At 39.2% G+C, this 22024-nt stretch overlaps 1 protein-coding gene across 4 annotated transcripts in view; it reads left to right on the plus strand.

Moving 5' to 3' along the window:
- Window positions 1-22024, plus strand: part of C4H15orf41 (chromosome 4 C15orf41 homolog) — a 184733-nt gene that overhangs the window by 61212 nt on the left and 101497 nt on the right. For all 4 annotated transcript variants that reach the window (XM_030559379.1, XM_030559381.1, XM_030559378.1 and 1 more), the window contains 3 exons: window positions 8455-8534; window positions 8870-8919; window positions 12030-12097. In XM_030559379.1, coding sequence (XP_030415239.1) covers window positions 8455-8534; window positions 8870-8919; window positions 12030-12097 — 198 coding nt within the window. The remainder of the gene's footprint in view (window positions 1-8454; window positions 8535-8869; window positions 8920-12029; window positions 12098-22024) is intronic.

Below are 22024 nucleotides of genomic sequence, written 5' to 3' on the forward strand. Positions count from 1 at the left end.
ACATATTTTACTACAGTAAAACTTGGCATTTTATTGTATTTGAATAACATTACATTTGTGTAACCTAGTGTCAGCTTACACTTTCATTTTAGTTACTTCAGAAAATTGTTTAAATGAAAAAGCAAATTTGACAAATATGTTCTTAATCACATTCAACGCACTAATGAGTATAGAAACACAGTTTTGCCAAATTTTGTTTCTTTGATATCTTTCATTCAGGAGTTGCCAATACTTGATGCTTCAAGCAAAGGTAAAAAACCCATAATAAACCTTGCCAATTGTGCAGTGCAGTTCATGGGGTGAAACTGAAATCTTCCTTGTCCCTTGTAGTGATCAGTTTACTGAAGCAGGAAATGCAAGCACCCATATCTTAAGATGCATAACTGCAAACAGAGCAGTTGATCATGAAATAATTCAACCCTCTTCTAAATCCAGCCTTGATGTTTGACTGGATGGTTTCCTAAAGCAATGAATTTCATTGGTTGATTATATATCATATTAAGAAATGTTTACTTTTATTTTTTCTAAATGTGCTAGCCATTAATTTCATTTTGTAAGCTTTTTTGGGAGGGTTATGGGACAAGATAGAAGGGAGAATATTTTTCATGCATGCCTTTCATAATTCTGAATACTTCAAGTTCCCTCTAACTGCACGTTCCTCAATGCTAAATATTGCTTATTTTTGCAGTCTGCTTTGCATTAAGTACCACCTCGTCACTAACAAGTGTTATTGCCCAACTCTTGCCTTTTTCAGTTTTACGTTTTGTGCAAATGCACCTTTCTATCACTACAAGTGAATGTGGTGGGTCTTTGCCTGTCCAGCTGGAAGAAAAGGGGTCAGTGCTCCTTTGGATTACAAGGGAGAGAAAAGGGAAACTTTCATAAGTGGAGCCAAGGGTGGAAGAGGAAATGGCAGGACCACTGACCCACCATGTACACTAGGAGGAGAGGAAATGGGATATTTAATCCTGTGCATTCCAGAAGGAAGCCTCTCATCACTCACAGATCAGCAAAGCCTTCTAGTCATAGGTGCTGGAACCAAGGGGATGGTGAGTGCTGCAGCACCCAGTGGTTTCCATTATATACAGGGTTTACAGTTTTGGTTCAGTGGCTTTCAGCACCCCCTCTATAAAAATTGTTACAGCACCCCTGCTTCTAGCTCAGTTTTTCATACATTTTCTCCATTCCAATTCTAAGGCTATATAAAAACAGACTTAAAAAATATATGTATTTCACTCACAGATTGAATGTTCCATTTCTTTCCACTCTCTCTCTCCAAAAAGTGGGAAATAAGTCATGAGAGAGAACAGAACTTTGTCAGATGAATTCAGGTGTGAACCTTAAACTTTGGAATGCCAGGTACAGACAGTGGTTGATAAAATATAAATATGTGTATGCAGCCAAAACTTCAGTGGTGCATGATCAGAGCGACAAAGGATGGGAGAAAAATAGTACACCTCTACCTCGATATAACGCGACCTGATATAACACAAATTCGGATATAACGTGGTAAAGCAGTGCTCCGGGGCGGGGGGGAGGGCTGCACATTCCAGTGGATCAGAGCAAGTTCAATATAACGCGGTTTCACCTATAACGCGGTAAGACTTTTTGGCTCTCGAGGACAGCGTTATATCAAGGTAGAGGTGTAGTACTTATCCTCTCTTTAAAGAAGGAGAACTGAGACACTGAGAGATAAAGTGACTTGCCCAAAAGGAAGTTTATGGCAGAGCAGGGAACCTCATAAATCTTAGGCCTTCTCTCCACTAGAAAGAGTTTTCTGATTAAATATGCTAGTAGAGCTATATTGGCAAATTCTGTTCGTGGAGATGCAGTTTATAATGGCAAAAGAGTTTGTCACGGTCTGATTCCCACTTTGAACTTTAGCGTCCAGAAAGTGGGGACCTGCATGTACCCCTCTAAACTTACTTCCTAGTTTAGATCTGATAACGCTGCCACCAACCAAAATATAGTGTTTGGTACACTTTTTGTCCCCCAAAAACCTTCCCTGGGGAACCTTGAGATATACACTGATCCAACTCCTTGAATCCTAAAACAGAGAGGAATTAACTTTTTCCTTCCCCTTCCCCCTCCCAGACTTTCCCTGAGAGGTACACTGATCCAAACTCCTTGGATCCTAAAACAGAGAGGAATTAACCTTTTCCTCCCCTTTCTCTCCCCTCACCACTTCCTGGTGAGTTCAGACCCAGTCCTCTTGGGTCTTACACAAGGACGAAATCAATCAGGTTCTTAAAAAGAAAAGCTTTTAATTAAAGAAAAAAAAAGTAAAAATTATCTCTGTAAAATCAAGATGGCAAAATGTTTACGGGTCTCAGCTTTACATAGACCAGAGGGACTCCCTCCCCCCTAGCCTCAGTATAAGTTACAGCAAACAGAGGTAAAATATCCTTCCAGCAAAAGACACATTTGCAAATCAAGAAAACAAATATAAAGACTAATTCGCCTTCTATCTAGTACTTACTATTTAGAACATGAGAGACTGTTTTAGAAAGATTGGAGAAACCTGGTTGCATGTTTGGTTCCTCTTAATCCCAAGAGAGAACAAAGAACAACCCAAAAAGCACAAAGACTTCCCTCCACCTAGATTTGAAAGTATCTTGTTTCCCTGTTGGTCCTCTGGTCAGGTGTCAGCCAGGTTCATTGAGCTTGTTAACCCTTTATAGGTAAAAGAGACATTAACCCTTAACTATCTGTTTATGACAGAGTTATTTTATCATATTTTATACCATTTCCCCCAAAGGAATAAGTTATACTGGCAAAAGGACTTTTTGGCTGATATAATTACATCTAAACTTGGACTCCTGTTGGCACAGCTATGTTTTTTGGTTAGTAATATGATTTTTTTTTCTACTCCTAACTGGCCTAATTATGTTGGTAAAAATTTCTGGTGTAGATCAGATGTCAGTGCAGTGTTCTAACCACAGGACAATCCCAAGCCCTTCTGACAATGTGTTTCAATGTGCCTAAATTTGTATCTGTCCATTGTAATAAAATAGTTCAGCTTCCAGTCCCATTCAGTCCCCGGCCTGTTGTTAGATTACCAACAAGGATGCCAAATAGAGTTGACAGGTGTCCAGTTTTCAACTGGAATGGGTGGTCAAAAAGGGACACTGGCGGCTCTGGTCAGCACCGCTGACAAGACTGTCAAATGTCCAGTTTGCTTCACAGCGAGGCTAAGGCAGGCTCCGTGCCTGCCATGGCTCCATGTGGCTCCAGAAGCAGCACCATGTCCCTCCCTCCAACTCCTACATTTGGGGGCAGCCAGGGGGCTCCACACACTGTCTCAGCCCCAAGTGCCGGTTCCACAGCTCTCCTTGGCTGGTGCCTCTGGAAGCTGCTTGAGGTAAGTGCGGCCTGGAACCTGCACTCTGCCCCCCTCCTGTGCCCTTTCCCCAGCCCTGATTTCCCCCTCAGAACCCCTCGGTCCCAGCCCGGAGCACCCTCCTGTACCGCAAGCCCCTCATTCTCAGCCCCACCCCAGAGCCCACACCCCCAGCTGGAGCCCGCACCCCAACCCCCTGCCCCAGCCCTCCTCTGCACCCAAATCCCCAGCCCCACCCTAGAGCCCGCACCTGCAGCCAGAGCTGTCACACACACCCCCGCACCCAACCCCCTATCCCAGCCCAGAGCCCCTTCCCACACCCTGAAACCCTCATTTTTGGCCCCAGCCCAGAGCCTGTACCCCGTCCTACCCCATGCCTCTGCCTGGAGCCCCTTCCCATACTCCAAACCCCTTGGCCCCTCCTGCACCCCAAACCCCTCAGCCCTGGCCCCACCGCGGAGCCTGCACCCCAACCCCCTGAGCCAGCTCAGTGAAAATGAGCAAATGAGTGAGGATGGGAAGAGCAAGCAACAGAGGGAGGTGGGATGGAGTGAGTGGGGGCTGGGCCTTGGAGAAGGGGTGGGCCAGGGAAGGATGTTTGGTTTTATGCAAGTAGAAAGCTGGCAACCTTAATGCCAAGCCTGGCAGTGTTTGTACTGTGGAGACATTTCTACAAGAAACTGACCTGTAACTTCCAACTCATGATTATTTGAAGAATCTTCAGATAGGTCAGTAATGGTTGAAAGTTACTATGTCTGATGTCCAGCTAGTGGCCTGGTTTATACTTGATTGAAATCCCATGATATCAATCCTCTGACCTATCCTGTCTTCCATATTTCCACTTAAATTATATATCACTTTATAATATATAAGTGTGTGTGTGTGTGTGTGTGTGTGTGTGTGTGTGTGTGTGTGTGTGTGTGTGTGTGTGTGTGTGTGTGTGTGTAAAATACAAAATCATGATGAAGGTATGAATACACTCTAACTTTTTCTGTTACCCTTATTGTTTTTAAAAGTCTATCTACTTAATTGATACTATTATTTATCTGAAAAGGAAAAATGCAGAAGATGAACTGAAGTTGATATTGTTGATGTAACATTTTAAAATTATTTCTATTATGTATCTTCACAGAGTTACAGATAAGGGTGGCAGAGAAATATGTCCTGAAATACGATATTTAATTTGCATGTTTCTACGTAGTTAATTTCATGAATCTTTTAAATTTTACCTAACATGTTCTCTCAGCTATCTTATAGTCCACATATGACCAACTAAGTATAAACAGCATTTCTCAATTATTGTTTTTTTTTTAACTTGGGACTAATAAGGGATTCTAAATATTTCTGCTACTATATTATAAAATCTGTTACCCCCCTGAAAAGCAAAACCAATGTCTGGGTATTTGAAACAAGAGCCATTCTAGATTAAAATCTTTTGATTCATATTATTAATTGTTACGCAAAAGTGCCCAGATTAAGAATCCACAGAGCAAACGGCTACTGGACTTTTACAGAGACTATATTTAAACATGAAAATAAAAAATTAAATATGTTTCCTGATACTGGCCATTGAAAATCACATTTGTTCAACAAGGTTAAAATTACAGTGTGAAAAAATAACAAAAAACTAAGAAGATTGCTTGAGAGACTTTATTCATTCATTTAGTGTTTCTGATTTCTGAACTTAGAATAGCATATTTTTAGGTAAAGCAAGTGTGCTAATGCTGAACAAATGCAGCAAAAAGTTGAAAACTGCCAGTGTGGAATCTTCAGGTCCCTAACTACCACTAAAACTGTTCAGACAACAGTCTTTAATTATTTAACACCAGTTTGAAGTTCTGCATCGCTTTCTCCTCTAATCTTAAACCATTCTTTTTAAAAATCTAAGCTGTTTTCCTAGGAGATATTCCTGTGCATAATGCTTTTGAGCACGGAGTTGCATAAGTGTAACCGAAGGCAGAATTTGGCCCTGTGTTTATAACGTATCTTTGTGGTTCCGAGATTATCAGAGTTCAATCATATGCGATTGGATAAGTTACTAGCAAATGGAGGGGAATATACTGCAACTGCTTGTTGTGTAATCAAAGAGTTCTTCTCCAAGTGATGGTCTCTACTATATTCCGCTGAGTGTCATGCACATATACCCAGAGCTTTTGAAAAGTAATACTCTTTGGCAGTTTGTGAATGCGCCCGGTGTCACCTTGTGGTCTTGCCCAAGGCGATAAAGGGCATGGCAGGCCCAACAGCATCTCCAGTCTTCCACCTGAGCTTATCTAACAAAGGAAAGATTCCAGACAACGAGGGAGCTAATCACTTTGGTATCTTCCAGGTCTTCGGTTTCTATCAAATTCTGTCTCTATCCCTTTTGGGACGCATTGCAGTCTGCACATATGTCACACCCTTTGCTCACCTGCACCACCTTCAGTTGTAGCTACAAAGTGTCTACTCCCCCATACATCAACCCATACATACTCTGTTCCGCATGCCACCAGAAGTTCTCTTCTTTTCTCATCCAATGGTGGATGAATCTGCTACAAGTCTTCCTCCCATCCTTCCTCCCATTCTCACCCACCATGACAATCATAATGGATGCATCCCTCACAGGCTGGGGCACCCACCTGGGTGATCACATGACACAAGGCACCTGGACAACATGAGAGGCCAGGATGCACATAAACGTATTAGAACTTAAGGCAGTATTCCAAGCTTGTCAGGTGTTCCTACCAGCCATGCAGGACTGACACATTCTTGTCATGTCAGGCACCACCATCACAGTCTTCTACATAAACAAGAAAAGGAGAACAAGATCCTGAGTCCTGTGTTGGAATCTATACATCTTTGGGAGTGGTGCATTGCACACCATGTTCTTTTGACAGCAGTCTACTTACCGGGCATGCAGAACATGAAACTGAAACTTCCAACTGACCAAGAATGGGAGTTGCATAACTGTAATCGTAGACATCTTTGGCTGATGGGAGCCCTGGTGAGGGATCTTTTCTCATTCCACAACAATACCAAATGCACCCAATATTGTTCACAGGAGGATGCTCTAGCCCTTGATTGGTCAGACTGGACAGATTATGCCTTCCCGTTTACCCTTCCTACCACAACTGATCCACATGATCTGATGGGAAAGACAATAACCATCCTGATCACCCCCTTCTGGCCTCACCAATTTTGGCTTCCACTTTTCTGCATGTCGAAGCAGCCCCCACTTTGGATGTTCCTGAAGCTACTGACCCAGCACAGCAGCAGACTCAGACACCTCAACCCATGCACTCTTCACCTAACAGCTTGGTTTTTGGATGAACACCTCCATTAGCACAGGAATGTTCTCTGGCAGTACGAGATGTTCTCTCAACCAGTCCACAAGATGCTTGTATCGAGCCAAATGGATGAATTTTACTGCCTGGGCTACCCAGCAGGGCCTTGTCCCTGAACTGGTTGGCATCTCACTACTCTGGGAATATTTCCTTTATCTGAAGGACTTGGGACTGGTCCTCAGTTCCATTAAGGTACATGCAGCTGTCATTAGTGCTTTTCACCCACTAATGGATGATCATTCAATATTTACCCACCTATTAACTGTGTCATTCTGGAAGGGCCTTCTGCAAAAATACTCTCCCATTCAGCTTGTCACTCCTCAATGGGACTTTAACCTAGTCCTCACCTCATTGAGGTCTGCTCCCTTTGAATGTATGGCCTCATGCTTGCCATCTCTCCTTTCCATGAAAGTCACTTTCCTCATTGTTATTACATCAGTGAGGAGGGTTGGCAAATTGGCAGCCATGATGGCTAACCCTCCCTTCACCACTTTCCACAAAGACACGATCTCTATGACTTCACTTTAAGTTCCTACCCAAGGTTTCCCAATTCCACCTCAGTCAACCATACATTTACCTACCTTCTTCCCCAGGCCTTGTGCCTCGAATGAGGAAATAAGGTTTTACTCGTTAGATGTTGTAAAGGCATTGAATTTTATCTTGAGCGGACAAAGCCCTTTTGGAAATTTCCTTGTCTTTTCATTACTATAGCGGAGAGAATGAAAAGGCAAGCCATTTCCACCCAGGGAATCTCCAGGTGAGTTTCAGGGTGCATTATGCACTGCTATCAATTATCAGGACAATCTCCTTGTGAAGGGCCCATTCCATGAGAGCTCAAGCATCAACTAGAGCTGCACTCCACAAGGTGCCCTTCACAGACATATGCAAGGTGGCCATGTGGAGTTCCGTACACACCATGCTCTGGTGCAGGGGTAGGCAACCTATGTCACATGAGCTGATTTTCAGTGGCATTCACACTGCCTAGGTCCTGGTCACCGGACCAGGGGGCTCTACATTTTAATTGATTTTTAAATGAAGCTTCTTAAACATTTCAAAAACCTTATTTACTTTACATAATATATAACTAAACTATTGTTTTAAAGACTTATAGAAAGAGACCTTCTAAAAATGTTAAAATGTATTACTGGCACGCGAAACCTTAAATTAGAGTGAATAAATGAAGACTCGGCACAGGACTTCTGAAAGATTGCCGACCCCTTCTCTAGTGCATGATTCTGTAACAAATAATTTGTTCAGAGCAACAGTCCTCCATTTGATAGCCTCCTTGCACTATCCTCCCACATAGGTACTGCTTGTTAATCAATCTCAGTAGAATACAATAGGGACCATCACTTGAAGAAGATGAGGTTAGTAACCTGTATCTGAAGGTTCGTTGAGATGTGTGGTCTCAATCTTTATTCCAAACCCACCCTCTTTCCCCTCTAATGTGGATTCAACAGCTCTGCACTAGAGAAGGAACTGGAGATGCTGGTGGCCTGCCACACTCTTTATGGCCTTGGGTGAGACCACGAGGCAGCACAGGGCACATGCGTGGACCACCAAAGAGTACTACTTTGAAAAGCTCCAGCTCTGGGTGCATAACACATAAACATAACCTTCAGTGAAATACAGATAGAGACCACACATCTTGAGGAACCTTCAATTACAGATAAGTAACCTCGTTTTATCAGTGTAGTCAACGTTTTCCTTTTTGAAAGTATGTTCCACTTTTTTGACAATTAGTTAATGATATGTTCATACTGAGCTAGCAATTTTCTTTTTCTTCCATAGCTTCCAAGACTCTTATAAATAGTATGCTGCGGGACCCTTCTCAGATTCCAGATGGAGTTCTAGCAAATCAGGTCTATCAGGTATTAATCACAGCCATCTTTTTTCAGTGGCAGTGCTATCATCTGCCTAGCAGAGTAAAGGATTTTAAACCTCATTTAATTACTGTCATCATAAACTATCACTGAGGTCGGGGTGCGCCATAAATGGCAATGCAGTATTTGTGAGGAGAGCATTTCACTTTTTAATAGCTTGCTTTTATAGTGAACAGAAAGCATGCAATTTTTATTTTCTGTGATTATATCCAAACAGCCTTTGATAGCCTTTTGGAGGAAAAGTAATTACTGTTTTTAGCATACTGTTTAATTATAATAGATTTGTAGTTGACCATCACTATACTTCTCTTATTTGTCTGCAGTGTACTGTGAATGACTGTTGTTATGGACCACTGGTGGACTGCATCAAACAGTATCCTTTCCCATAAAATTTTAGGTGCACAATTGATGACCTTAGACTCTGTGGAGGATATGTGTCTAGCTTTAACCTGACATAAAGTTCCGCTTCACAAAACACATTTCGTACTCTTCTGCATTCAATCGAGTAGAGGGTCACTGCAGTCCATTCTCTTATGCCGTTTAACTAAAATTAGATAGGCCAAGGTAAGTTATCAGTTCAGCAGCTGTACATATATATGCTTAGTTGAAACCCTCTTGTTTTTGATGAGAGAAAATCATATTGTGATTCATATAAAGCCATTAAAGGGCCATAGACACTGTCCAGTATTGCAGTATTTTTAACTAAGTTGATGTTTCCTTTTGGTTTTTTTTGAAGTGCTTTCTTTTCTGATTTAAATTTTAAATGCTGTATCTGACATTTCAGTGCTGCTCTTTTCTCCTCTTCTTCAAGGAAAGTAGGACATAAGGTATAGAAAAAGACCTATTTCTGAAAGCGGAAGGGTATGTCAGGGTATCTCCACAATGAGCAGAGTACTGTGGAGGAAGGGTCAGCGCTCAGTGGTTGCAGCAGATGGGGGATTCTATACAGGCCTGAATGGGTGAGGATGAAGGAGTGTATTGGGAAGACACCACTCTTGTGCAGACTCAGTGGCCTAAAAGCACTTTATTGGGCATATAGAAGGGTTGCTGATCAATTTCAGCCCATGCTTGGAAGAGAAACCTTCAGTTTGTGGCATTATATCCAGTCTGCAGGATGGTGAATGGATTTCCTCCCCCCTAGTCCTAGAGAATTCTCTGTACAAATTTCAGTGAGGTTTTGGAGCGGGTGGGAATTTCACCCTGTACACCTCTACTCTGATATAATGTGACTCGATATAACACAAATTCGGATATAATGTGGTAAAGCAGTGCTCCGGGGGGCGGGGCTACGTGCTCTGCGGATGAAAGCAAGTTTGATATGACACGGTTTCACCTATAACGCGGTAAGATTTTTTGGCTCCCGAGGACAGCGTTATATCGAGGTAGAGGTGTATTAGGAGGGAAGGGAAGCCACAATGGTTCCCAGCAGTGAAACATGGGGGAGCTGTTAAGCAGGGCTGCCACCTGTGGACAAAGCAGGCAGCCAAACAACGTTATAGCGAAGCATTGCACAGCTTTAAATGGAGCATGTTCTGTAATTGAACAGGGACGTAAGATCGAAACTAAGTTAATCAAGACGATGTTAAGTGGGGAGTTAATGTATATTCTTCGAGGGTACACTGAAATATTAAGTACAATTATATATAAGTGTATTCATTAAACATCATTCTATCTTTTAAAGGATTGTTAATCAAAAGGCCTGTTAAATTAGGTACATGAGTTTGTATTCTTGTCATGAAGACTCTGAATATATGCTTCTAAGCTGTAAAAACTAACTTTATTTTACAAAAATGATGCATTACTCTACACATCTCTGCTTTATATTAATTTGTCAAGAAATAGTGCATTTTTCTGTAATCTGTAGTGTGTTTTTCCCCCCTGGATTTCAAATCAGCTTGCACAAAAAATGATGGCATTATTAGGAAACATAAAAAGTTTGTCAACCGAAGATTGTTAGGGTAAAGTTTGGTGATATTTCACTGTGTGAATGCATTATCTGAGAATGTATGTTGCTGAATTAGATGCTAATTTTAAGGCACATAAAATAGTTAAAAATCAATTTAAAGTTAAGGTTTTAAAAGCGTAATGTTTTCTGAAGGATTGCATATTGATTTTAAATATAACTATCTAATTATATATGCATGGACTAAAGTATGAAGTCTACCTCTTTGTAAATGCCAGGAGGCTATTTTTCAGTAATAGTTCAGACGCTTACGGGAAACTAGGCTGTTGGATTGCATGAGCAGAAAATGGCTTGTGAGGTTATTTAAAAGTTTTGCCCCATGGTCACTGCTATTCATCAATAATAGGTATTATTATAGACTAAGTCTAAATGTTTCTGCTTATGGTGCATTATCAATTCTGTTTGCAGTATTTGGCTTATATTTTTGCCATCATTCATTTTCCTTTTTTGGTTCTGTCATTGCCAGTATAGTTTAATGTAGTACTCGCTTTCAGTTGATAGAGACAATGATGTATATGTGTAAAGTGATTCCTTATGATTGGCTTTTTTGCAGTTCAGCAGTAAGTGCTGGTAAAAGAGAGAGTAATTAATTATAATTGTAATTCTTTCTGCAGTTTATCACTTTGTATAAGATATTCTAAACAAAATTATGAATTGTAGTTGTTTTTAAGATTCATTTACAGATTCTCCTTTACATAACTGGTTTTTCATAACTGAAAAATCAATTAAAAGGCTGTTTTGATACAGTGAGATACATCAGATGGCTTTAGAGTATATCTTTATGTGTAAGAAGTTTCAGTATTTAAAGAACAAAATCTTAAATTGTTCAATAGTTTTCCAATTTATTGTGGTTTATGTACTTACTCAAAACTCCCATTTACTTCAGTGAGGGTCTTGAGTACAAAGCCGAAGATCGGGCCCAAAATTTCCAGCTATAAAGGCACTCATTTTAGTCTCACACTTCGCTCTTTTGGAGAAGAAAATGAAAGCAGGATAAATACTATTCTTGAGTATATTGAAGAAAGTTGATCATGGTGATGCCTGCCTTTTCTCATTTGTGTGAGGTGGTTTTTTTATTTTATTTTTACTTAAAGACTGGTATAAATTTTCAAAAGTAGCTAGTGATTTTGGGTGCCTCAGTTTTTGGGTACCCAACATGACACACCATAAACGGGCCCTGATTTTTAAAAAGCACTAAGTACTTAAGATGCGGAGCATTATATTCTAGCTGTAACAGTGTTCTGAATTTAGTTTCATTCCAAACATACAGGTCTGTCACACCTTACGCACGTTTAACATGCGCGATTTCAGCTTTACGCAGTCAACAAAAACGAAAAAAATAAAAGAAAAAAAACAATTTAAATGCTGTTTCTGTAGTGCAGGTGATTCCGCCCACCATTCAACTCAATGTAATTTTGACTATACGTGGTTTTCACTTTATGCGCTAACCTTGGAATGGAACCCCTGCGGAAGTTGAGACTCGCCTGTATAGTACTTTTTCCTTAACTTAAATCCATCAGTGCTATTGGACATGAGCATGAAGTCCTGCTGCGAGAAATGCTGCTGGAGAAAAATCTTTCTTTCTTAGGTAAGAATCTATAGTAGAATCTAACCTATGGTACGTTAGCTTCAAAAATCTCAGTCACTGTTTACTTAAGGAAAAAAAAGAGACCTCAACTCATGCTGTATTATATAAAGGAAGAGTAAAAAATGATTGATGCTATACATGTTATCTTTTATTGTTTTAGAACTGAACAGAACTCAGTTACCTAATATCCTATATATACAGCGCATGCACAGGCTTGCAATTAATATTTTATAGAATAAGTAGCTGAAAAAAAATGCTTTAATATCTGCTGCAGTATTACTTTTGATGTCATGAGATATTAGTCATAATCTAGGCCATATGAGATTTAGAAGGAAGGATAAGAAATATTAGCTGCAAAATGCTTTATGTATTAAAGAACTGCTAGAAGAATTCACTTGTTTAGCTGTAAGTGAAGTTTCTGATATTTTTGAACTAATGCACTGAATCTTTCCACATTTCCCATCTTTAAAGTCAATTAAGAATTTTTTTTTAAAAATGTTCACTTTGATATTAGAGGATGATTTAATTTTCTATCTATTAAAAAGTATTAAACATGGTACAGTAATTAACATTAATTACAGTGGTTAGCATTTAAAGAATTATTTCTCTTACTGAGATAATAAATTATTTTAGTTTTTATACCTTGAAATCCTTCTGTGGTGAGATTATATCAAAATAAAACCGCTGCAACCTAATACTCTAGTAAACTGTTGTATTCTTCAAAGAGATTTCTTATGTAGAAAGATAATACAACACACGTTAGTTTCACCTAAAACTAATACCTCTATTGAACAATGTCCTAACTTTTACAAAAAGGAACAGAAAATAGCTTAAGTGATAAATAGTAAGTATTATGGATTTATCCAAAAGCAAGTCGTGCCAGACTTAATTTCTTTCTGTGATAGGATAACAATTTTGGTAGATAAAGGAATTTCTTAGGACATAGTGCATCAATTTTAGTAAACCATGTAGTATAGTTTCATATAAAATAAACCATAGGGAAATTAAAGAAATGTGTTTTACATGATTCAAGTGGAACATGAAACATAGAACATTTTTTAAATCAAACATGGTTCAGCATGGAAAAGCTCAGTACTATTTTTGGCTCTGGCTTGTAATTACTGTAGTAATAATAATAACAACAACAACAACAACAAATAAAAATATCTTACAAATGATATTAAGACAGGGTATGGAAAAAAGTTGTTCATAACTGACAGAGTTAAGAACTACTGGGGGAAAATACATTATTTTAGATTATATTGGGTACTGTATTTCCAGGATGTTAGATGTCTTTTACATAAAACTGGAAACAAGATGGTGCTACTTTTTAAACTTGTGTATAAAGCTGCTTTTTGTTATAAGACTCGTTAGTAAATGATCATTTCAGTGACACCTCCATTTTTTTTACAACATTTCTCTTGAATGACATAAAGATGTATACTGATTTTTTTAAACTTGTTTGGCAGTACCAATAGGCAAGTGAGTCCAATATTATTAAGTATTTGTATTAACAATGTGGAGGATGAAATGGAGAGTATATGAGTTGTGTATATTCATGGATGAGTAGAATGGGTGAAGGAATCACGAACATTTGAGAAATAATTAAAATATAGCATAATATTGGCATATTAAACAATGAACTGAAATCAGTAAAATAAGATTAAATCATTATATGCAAATGTAAAGCCAAAGGATTACTGGCCGGACAGTAATTATTATAGAGAAGGATTTGATCGTTTTAAATTGATAAACTGGATAATGCTATGCTGTCACAAAAAAGGCACATACTTGGAATTTTCTTGGTTATATTAATAGGATTATTGTAAGCAAACCAAGTGAGGCAATTAATATAGAGTCGTTTCAACTACTGTGGAGTTAGAATAATGCATTTATTACAAGTCAGTCCTCAGTCCTACAAAATAACATGTTACATTACATGCGCAAAGTCACCTAGTAAATCCATGTCAGAAACAGAATATGAATCCATATCTTGACTCCCAAGCCCACTAAATTTAGTCACAAAATAGCTCTTTTCCTGTCTGTAAAATGGGTATAGCTTGTAAAAGGCTATGAGTGTGAAGTGTCAAGTGGCAGTAGCAGAGGTGGAAATACAAATTTAAGATTTCCTAATCACCAGCTCTGTCAGTTAGACCATATGGCCTATAGGGAACATAAGGCACAAACACATCTGCATAATGGAAAAATTGGTCAAAAAGTTTCATGACTTCTGAAACAGACAATTTTTGTAATTCTGTTTTGCAACCAGTATTTTATCTACCTTTTTTTTGGCGAGGGAAGGGGGGAATCAGCCCTCAGCAGGGCTCTAACTGTTAATCCCCCCAAGCCCTCCATGTATTTTTAGTAAAAGTCAGGGACAGGTCATGGGGCTTCCATGAATTTTTGTTTATTGCCTGCTACCTGTCCCCAACTTTTACTAAAAATACCCATGAAAAAATCTTAACCTTATTTATGGGCTTCAGATGCCACAGACTCTCTCCTATTTGTCATTTTGACGTCCAGAGATCTACCTTCATCTTGTCCACTCTACACAATGATCACTGACCCATATATCTGTGTGTGGCTTTCTTTAGGCATGCAGCTGCCAGGTTTTCCCTGCCCCACTATTTTCCCTACAGTCACTCATCAAGTCATTTGTACCTGCAAATGACAAGACACATACAGTGCATCTCCTGGTCTTCTGCTTAATCCATCTGGGTCTTGCATGTTGAATGGGCAGGATGCTGCTTTCATCTCTAAATCATGTATCTTGTGCAGGTTCCAGATACCAAGAACACATTTCTAGCCTCAAATCCCTTGGCATCTTTCCAATACAGAGTAGAGATTTGATCATTGCATCTCCCTACTGCCTTTTTGCCCATAATACTGTGTGTAACCACTGGAATGGTGTGCACAGATGATATCAGCGTCCAATTAAACACCAAGCAGTGGGAATTAATTAATTATTTAGTGGGATAGACTTGAGTTTTGTGACATCTTATGAAGGTCTTCCACCTGAAGATGGTGGGCAAGAATATGGTGCAGCGTTAAGGTTGGTGCAGAGAACTTAATGATAAATTTCCTGAGTTTCTGAACTTTTTAAAAAAATACACAGTTCTTTTTCGAGTGTTGGTCCCTGTGTGTATTCCACATGTGGGTATGCATGTGCATGAGTTCAACATGCGCATGAGTCCAGAGATTTTAACATGCAGTGTTTGTTGGCCCATACATGTGCAGTAGATCTCTTCGTGCTCCCAAGTGAGAGTGAAAGAAGCAGTGCAGGTCAATGCCCTATCAGTTCTTTCTTACCACTGCATAGTCTGAGTCAGAATCGAGTGTCCTCTCTTGCTTCAGCCTTTCAGAAAATCTGTAAGATTGTGAAGATTAGTTCAGTTAGTCTTAGTGTAATTAGTGTGGTTTGTTTCCCTGGATTGGGAACTCCCTCCCCATGGTCAGGAACTATGCCCAGACTCCTGGGCTTCAAAAACTATATTTCCTGCCCTAGATACTACTCCATCAAACTTGAACAAACCAATGCTACCGCTACTGTCTGGACGAGATACACATTTCAGCAAAGTGCGGCATTTGTCTCCTAGTTCCACAGAGTACTCGCAAAGCTTGTGACCTTTGCCTTAGAAAATACTTAATGGAGAAGGCTATGAAACCCCTCTCTGATCTAGGCCAAGAAGACCACCGTACATTGGCCTAACCCAAATGAACAGCGCCCTTCTAAGCACATGCTTAAGAAGCTGAACCCTCAGTGTCTAAGCCCAAAGACACTTCTCCGGGGCTTCCCATGAGAGTAAGGGACACTCTTGTGGGCACAAGGACAGATCCCTGCCGAGGACTGTCCATAAGAGACTCTCACTCTTTCCCCGAGTCCATTGAGGTCAGATCAGCCCTTATACACACAGCCTAAAAATTTTTTAATATACAGTTAAAGGGTTGTTTTGTTGTTTGTTTTCAACAATAAATGCTTTAATGTAACCTCCTCGTTTTGGGGGGAGGGGCTTGTAATTACCTACTGTATAGCACCTACTACGCACAGATTAGTATTTTGGACATCTTGAACAAATTTGAGAAATTTCAGGGAATAATAAATCATTAAGCATTTGAAAATATGACACAGAGGAGAATTCAGAGTAATGGAGCTTTTCAGTTTAAAGTAAAGATGTCGGAGGGCAGGAATAACTATTACATATTTAAAGGGGATGCCATGAAAATGTCAGTGGCCAGTTATTCCTACTATTGAATAAGGGAAGGAACTAGGAGTAATAGGCTTAAGCTGCAGTTGGGAAGATGAAGCTAAATACTAGAAAAAATTCATAATTACAGGAACAGTTAGTACAGGAACAATCTGCCTGGGAAGGTTGTAGAATCACCTTCACTGAAAATTCAAGGCTAGACCTGACACTCATTCTATCAAGTATGTTTTTAATGAAATCAATCCTGGCATGATACAAGGGGATGAACTAAATGACTCACTAAATGATCCTTCAACCAAGTGACTGTCATTCTGGCCTTGTATAAGCTTCTGTAGTACACAAATCAGACTTAATTTTAAATGAATCATGACCTACGAGAGACTTCACGTTACCCTTTAAAAAATAAGCTGTATGTAATTTGTTGCTGTCAAATAACAAAATTTTAGCAATTCTAGAAGGGATTGTCCCGTCAGCATATAAAGATATAAATAAAGTAAATTTAATTTATGGTATATATTTAAAATATACTGAAGTATTGTATTTATATAAGCTCACTTTAAGAATTAAGATGTGTTCAGTATTTGTTCCTTCAGGTGTATTAAATGTCTGTCCTCAAGTCTAGGCTTTGACGTTATGAAAACACCTTTGATCAGTATCCACAAGAAGAGCATATTTAACCCATCCAGAATAAAATCTTTCCCCTTCCCTTCCCCCTCTTTCCACACCCTCAGAAAAATCCTAGGAAAATATACAAGCCTTGCCGTTTTTCCTAAAGCTCAATGAATTCAGGCTTTGTTGGACTGTGAGTGGGAATGAGTTCCAGAAGTGATGACCCATGACTTATATTGTCCAGTCACCAGTTCCCTTCCTTTTTAAACCTTGGGGCACAAAGAAACCCCATTCTTAGCACAAATGATCAGCAGATAATTCCCCTGCTGGTGTACTCTCCCCAGCAGCAAATTCCCAAACCTGCATAAAGCCAGCAAAACTGCTTCCTGCATCAGCATCACATATCCCTGACATAGTGGGTGTATCAGGGAAGTTATGGGCATGGTGGAGAGGACTAGACAAGGCATGTGGTGGAACTATAGTGATCCTCCACTGGCATATGGTTCCTTAGAGACCGTAAATTGATCTAAATTATGGTGGGAGCAGGGTAGATCAGCTACCTGGAGCAGAGACCTATAGGTCAAAACCAACATCCTAAAGTTCACCAAGAAACAAAATGGAAGCAAATGCATACTAAGGAACACTTTTGTAATATCCTGCCTTTGATCTATACAGGTTTTAATAAGTGAGCAAACACCCGCACTAGCGGAAGTTTCCAAGTAGTCTGTGGGTTCAGCCATGTGTGGACGGTATTACATTCATACAATCTCCAGGCAACATAAACATAGACATTTATCTATGCCCAGAAAAAAATTGTTATAAAGCAGTGTGGAAAAAAGTGCCTCTGAAGTCTCCAGAGGATCCAAAAGCAGTAAGTAGAGACAATATAAGTCCCAGTTTGTGAACCTGAGTTACAAATGATGGGCATACTATCTCATTTGGGAGTACTGGTCTATTCTTCATCATGTCTTCAGGTTACTTTCCCAAACTACAACCATTATGTCAGCCATCTGTGAGTTGAGGCTCACCCAAGTAATTTATTCAAGACCCAGTATTGGATATGGAGAAAGTTACTGGGCCTCACCATCCATGTCTGAATTAAAAACAAAGTGGGATATCTAAAAGCGCCATGGCCAAGTCTGCCTCACTATCTCTCTAAACAGAGACATGTATATATTGAACAGAGGGTGGCAGAAACAGAACTTAGTTTTATACTGTCTGAGAGCTCCTTTGTGGCAAATGATCAGTCACATAGCATTATCATTGAAGGTTTCTCAGAAAGAGACCAATAGAACCTCTAAGAGCACCATAGGTGTCCACAGACAAGTCTACAATACAGTTTGGTCAAGGAGTGTAAAAACAGAGCTGATGGATCTAAAATAATTGATAAAAAACATTTGATATTCAGGCAGCATAGCCTCCATAACATCTTCAAGATTTAATCCAAAGTGATGGGAATTAAGGAAATCGGAAGCCTGGATATTACTGCAATTGCTTTGTCCTCAACCCTCCATCAAAAAACAGACTTGAGATGGCATTATTTGGTGAGTGTGTCCACATCAAGAGATGGTTTATGAGCAGAGGCCTAACTATTGCTTTCAGAGATTGTGGTGTTTTACCTTTACATAAAGGGATGCACTGATCAGCTTCTCAGAAAAGGACTCAGTACCTTCCAGCTGAACTTCCATAACCAAGAAAGATATGGACCCAATTTACAGGTTATAACCCAAAGTTCCTCCATCTCTGCAGAATCACAATGACTGACTGCGTCTGAAAACATAAGTAGATAAAGGATTGCATTTGTCCATCTCAGCAACCTCAGGACACTTTTCAGCTATCTCAAAAGTCAGCCCTGGTCAGAAATTTTCAGATGGAACATTTTTCTGTTGGAAAATGCTGATTCTATTAAATTAAAATTTTTGCAGGAATATGTTGATTTTTGTCAAATCTTTGGATAGAAACCAGGAAATCTTCACAGGAAATCTGCCTGGTTTTCTGCCAGTTTGCTCACCTCCACGGCAGCTTGATTGATTGTCGGCCACAAAGTCAGGAGTCTGGACATGCTGGGAGCCCCAGCTCAGGCCAGGATTCTCAGTGATTCCAGGCTCCCTGTCATGAAGCAAGAAGCCTTATGGCCCTGGGCTTCTAGGCTCCCCACTCTGTGCCCTGCTTCCAGACTTCCTCCTATGCAGCCAGGAGGCGTCTGAGAGCCCCAGCTTGAGGTAGGGCTTCCAAGCTGCTGGTAGTTCAGCAGGGAGCCTAGAGGCAGAGTTGCCAGGGTCTCTTGGCAGCTCAGTGAGCCTCACCATTGTTTTATATTTTGTTTTGTTTTCAAAATAAAATTTTTGGAATAAAATTCCCTATTCTGTGGGAAATGTTGAGGTTTCATTTGAATGCAGAATGATTTTATTTTTTTTGAAACTTCAGCATTTCCCTCAGAACAGGAATTCCAGGTTCCTGTCAGGTTTAGTCAGCAATCTTGTTCCCATTCAAGCAGTTACATTTGCAAAATAGCTTGAAAATTCCTGAGTGTGGAAATTTCTATCCTCATGAATTGTGTTTTTAAAACAAAAAATGAATCAACAGCAGCACGAAGCTACAAATATGCTTTTTTTAAACCAACCTTAACAATTATGGGTAAGGATAATTAAGCACTGCAACAAATTACCTAGGGAGCCTCTGGAATCTCTGTCACGAAGTTGCTAAGAATAGGTTAGACAAACACCTGTTGGGATAGTCTAGATAATACTTAGTCCTGTCTCAGTGCCGGCAACTGGACTCGATGATCTATCGAAGTCCCTTCCAGTCCTACATTTCAATGATTCTGTGATTTCAAACAGTAGTGTACTGATAAATGGTGCTGCTAATGCTAGTATTTAGGCTCCCATGCAGTTCACTCAGAAGCTTACAAAGTTTGGTGCTATGTACTATAGATGCCTGTCTTCAAAAGTAACTCTGCTTTTTTATGTTTGGAAACCTTGTGGGCATGTATATATTTATTGAAATAAAATATTGTGTTTTGTTATTTGTGAAGTGCTAATGGGGTTCTCATCAGTATAAAAGACAGAGTTTGGTCTCTGCCCTTCTGTTTCTCAGTCAGAATTTTCTATTGAAAGTAGAGCTGTTGATTGAGTGCAATTAACTCATACCATTAACTGAAAAATATTAATCGCAATTACAAAAAATAATCGTGATTAATCAGTTTTAATCACACTGTTAAACAATAGAATACCAATTGAAATGTATTAAATATTTTTGGATTTGTTTTTCAACGTTTTCAAATATATTGGTTTAAATTACAACATAGAATACTGTGTACAATACTCGCTTTATATTATTTTTATTACAAATATTTGCACTGTAAAAATAAGTATTTTTCAGTTCACCTCATAGAAGTACTCTAGTGCAATCTATTGTGAAAGTGCAATTTACAAATGTAGATTTTTGTTGTTACTAACTACACTCAAAAACAAAACAACGTAAAACTTTAGCACCTACAAGTTCACTCAGTCCTACTTCTTGTTCAGCCAATTGCTAAGACAAATACGTAGTTTACATTTATCGGATATAATGCTGCCCCGCTTAAGAGAGGTGTTCACGTGTCACTTATGTAGATTTACATGACAGAATATGCTAAGCATTCATATGCCCCTTCATGCTTCAGCCACCATTCCACAGGATATGCTTCCATGTTGATGACACATTCCAAAAATAAGTGCGTTAATTACATTTATGACTGAACTCTTTGGAAGAGAAATTGAATATCTCCTGCTCAGTTTTTACCCGCATTCTGCCATCTATTTCAAGGTTCTAGCAGTCTCAGATGATGACCCCGGCGTATTTGTTCATTTTAAGAACACTTTCACTGTAGATTTCACACAACACACAGAAGGTGCCAATGTGAGATTTCTAAAGATAACTACAGGACTTGACCCAAGGCTTAAGAATCTGAAGTACCTTCCAAAATCTGAGAGGGACAAGTTGTGGGGCATGTTTTCAGAAGTCTTAAAAGAGCAACGCTCTGATGCAGAAACTACAGGACCTGAATCACAAAAAAAGAAAATCAGCTTTCTGCTTGTGGCATCTGATTGGGATGATCAGAATGAACATGTGTCAGTCCACACTGCTTTGGATCATTATCAAGCAGATGCCATAATCAGCATGGACACATGTCCACTGGAATAGTGGTTGAAGCATGAAGGGACATATGAATCTATAGCGCATCTGGCACATAAATATCTTGTGACGTTGGCTACAACAGTGCCATGAGAACACCTGTCTCACTTTCAGGTGACATTGTAAACAAGAAGCAGACAGCATTATCTCCTCCTAAATGTAAACAATTTGGTTCTCAGAGTGATTGGCTGACCAAGAAGTAAGAACTGACTGGACTAGTAAGTAGGCTTTAAAGTTTGACGTTTATTTTTGAATGCAGTTATTTTTGTACATATTCTACATTTGTAAGTTCAACTTTCATGATAAAGATATTGCACCACAGTACTTGCATTAGATTAAGTGAAAAATACTATTTCTTTCGTTTTTTACAGTGCAAATATTATAAAAATAAATGTAAAGTGAGCACTGTACACTTTGTATTCTGTTGTATTTGAAATCAATATATTTGAGTATGTAAAACATCCAAACCAGGTTACCAGATACAGTCTAATATTATTTTCCCTCTTTATTTAATGTCAGATCTGTTCAATAATAATGCGGTTTTAAGATAAATGAAGTTTTAACCAAAGCATCCAAGCCTCTTATTTTAACTATTTTCAAACATTAGAATCAGCAGTTAGGAGTAGGCAACAGTTATCCGATTCTTCACTACTGTCAGGATGAGACAATTTTTAGAATATTGATTTATCGTGTTGTTATGGTATGACTCAATGGGTTTCAGATTAACATAAAGTAGAGCTTTGTTAATCTGCTCATCTCTCATCCATATAGTTTATATCTGGGTTAAAAAAAGGCTCACTAGTTTTTGCTCTCTACCAGCTTAATAGCTGATATGGCACAATGGTGAGTGTTGTATTACTTACATTATTTTACACTATACTAGAGTACACTTACACATCAAAATTAATAAAGTATATCTTGCAGTGCATTTTCCCTC

This window comes from Gopherus evgoodei, chromosome 4 (genome assembly GCF_007399415.2).
Source record: "Gopherus evgoodei ecotype Sinaloan lineage chromosome 4, rGopEvg1_v1.p, whole genome shotgun sequence".
Classification (NCBI taxonomy): Eukaryota; Metazoa; Chordata; order Testudines; family Testudinidae; genus Gopherus; species Gopherus evgoodei.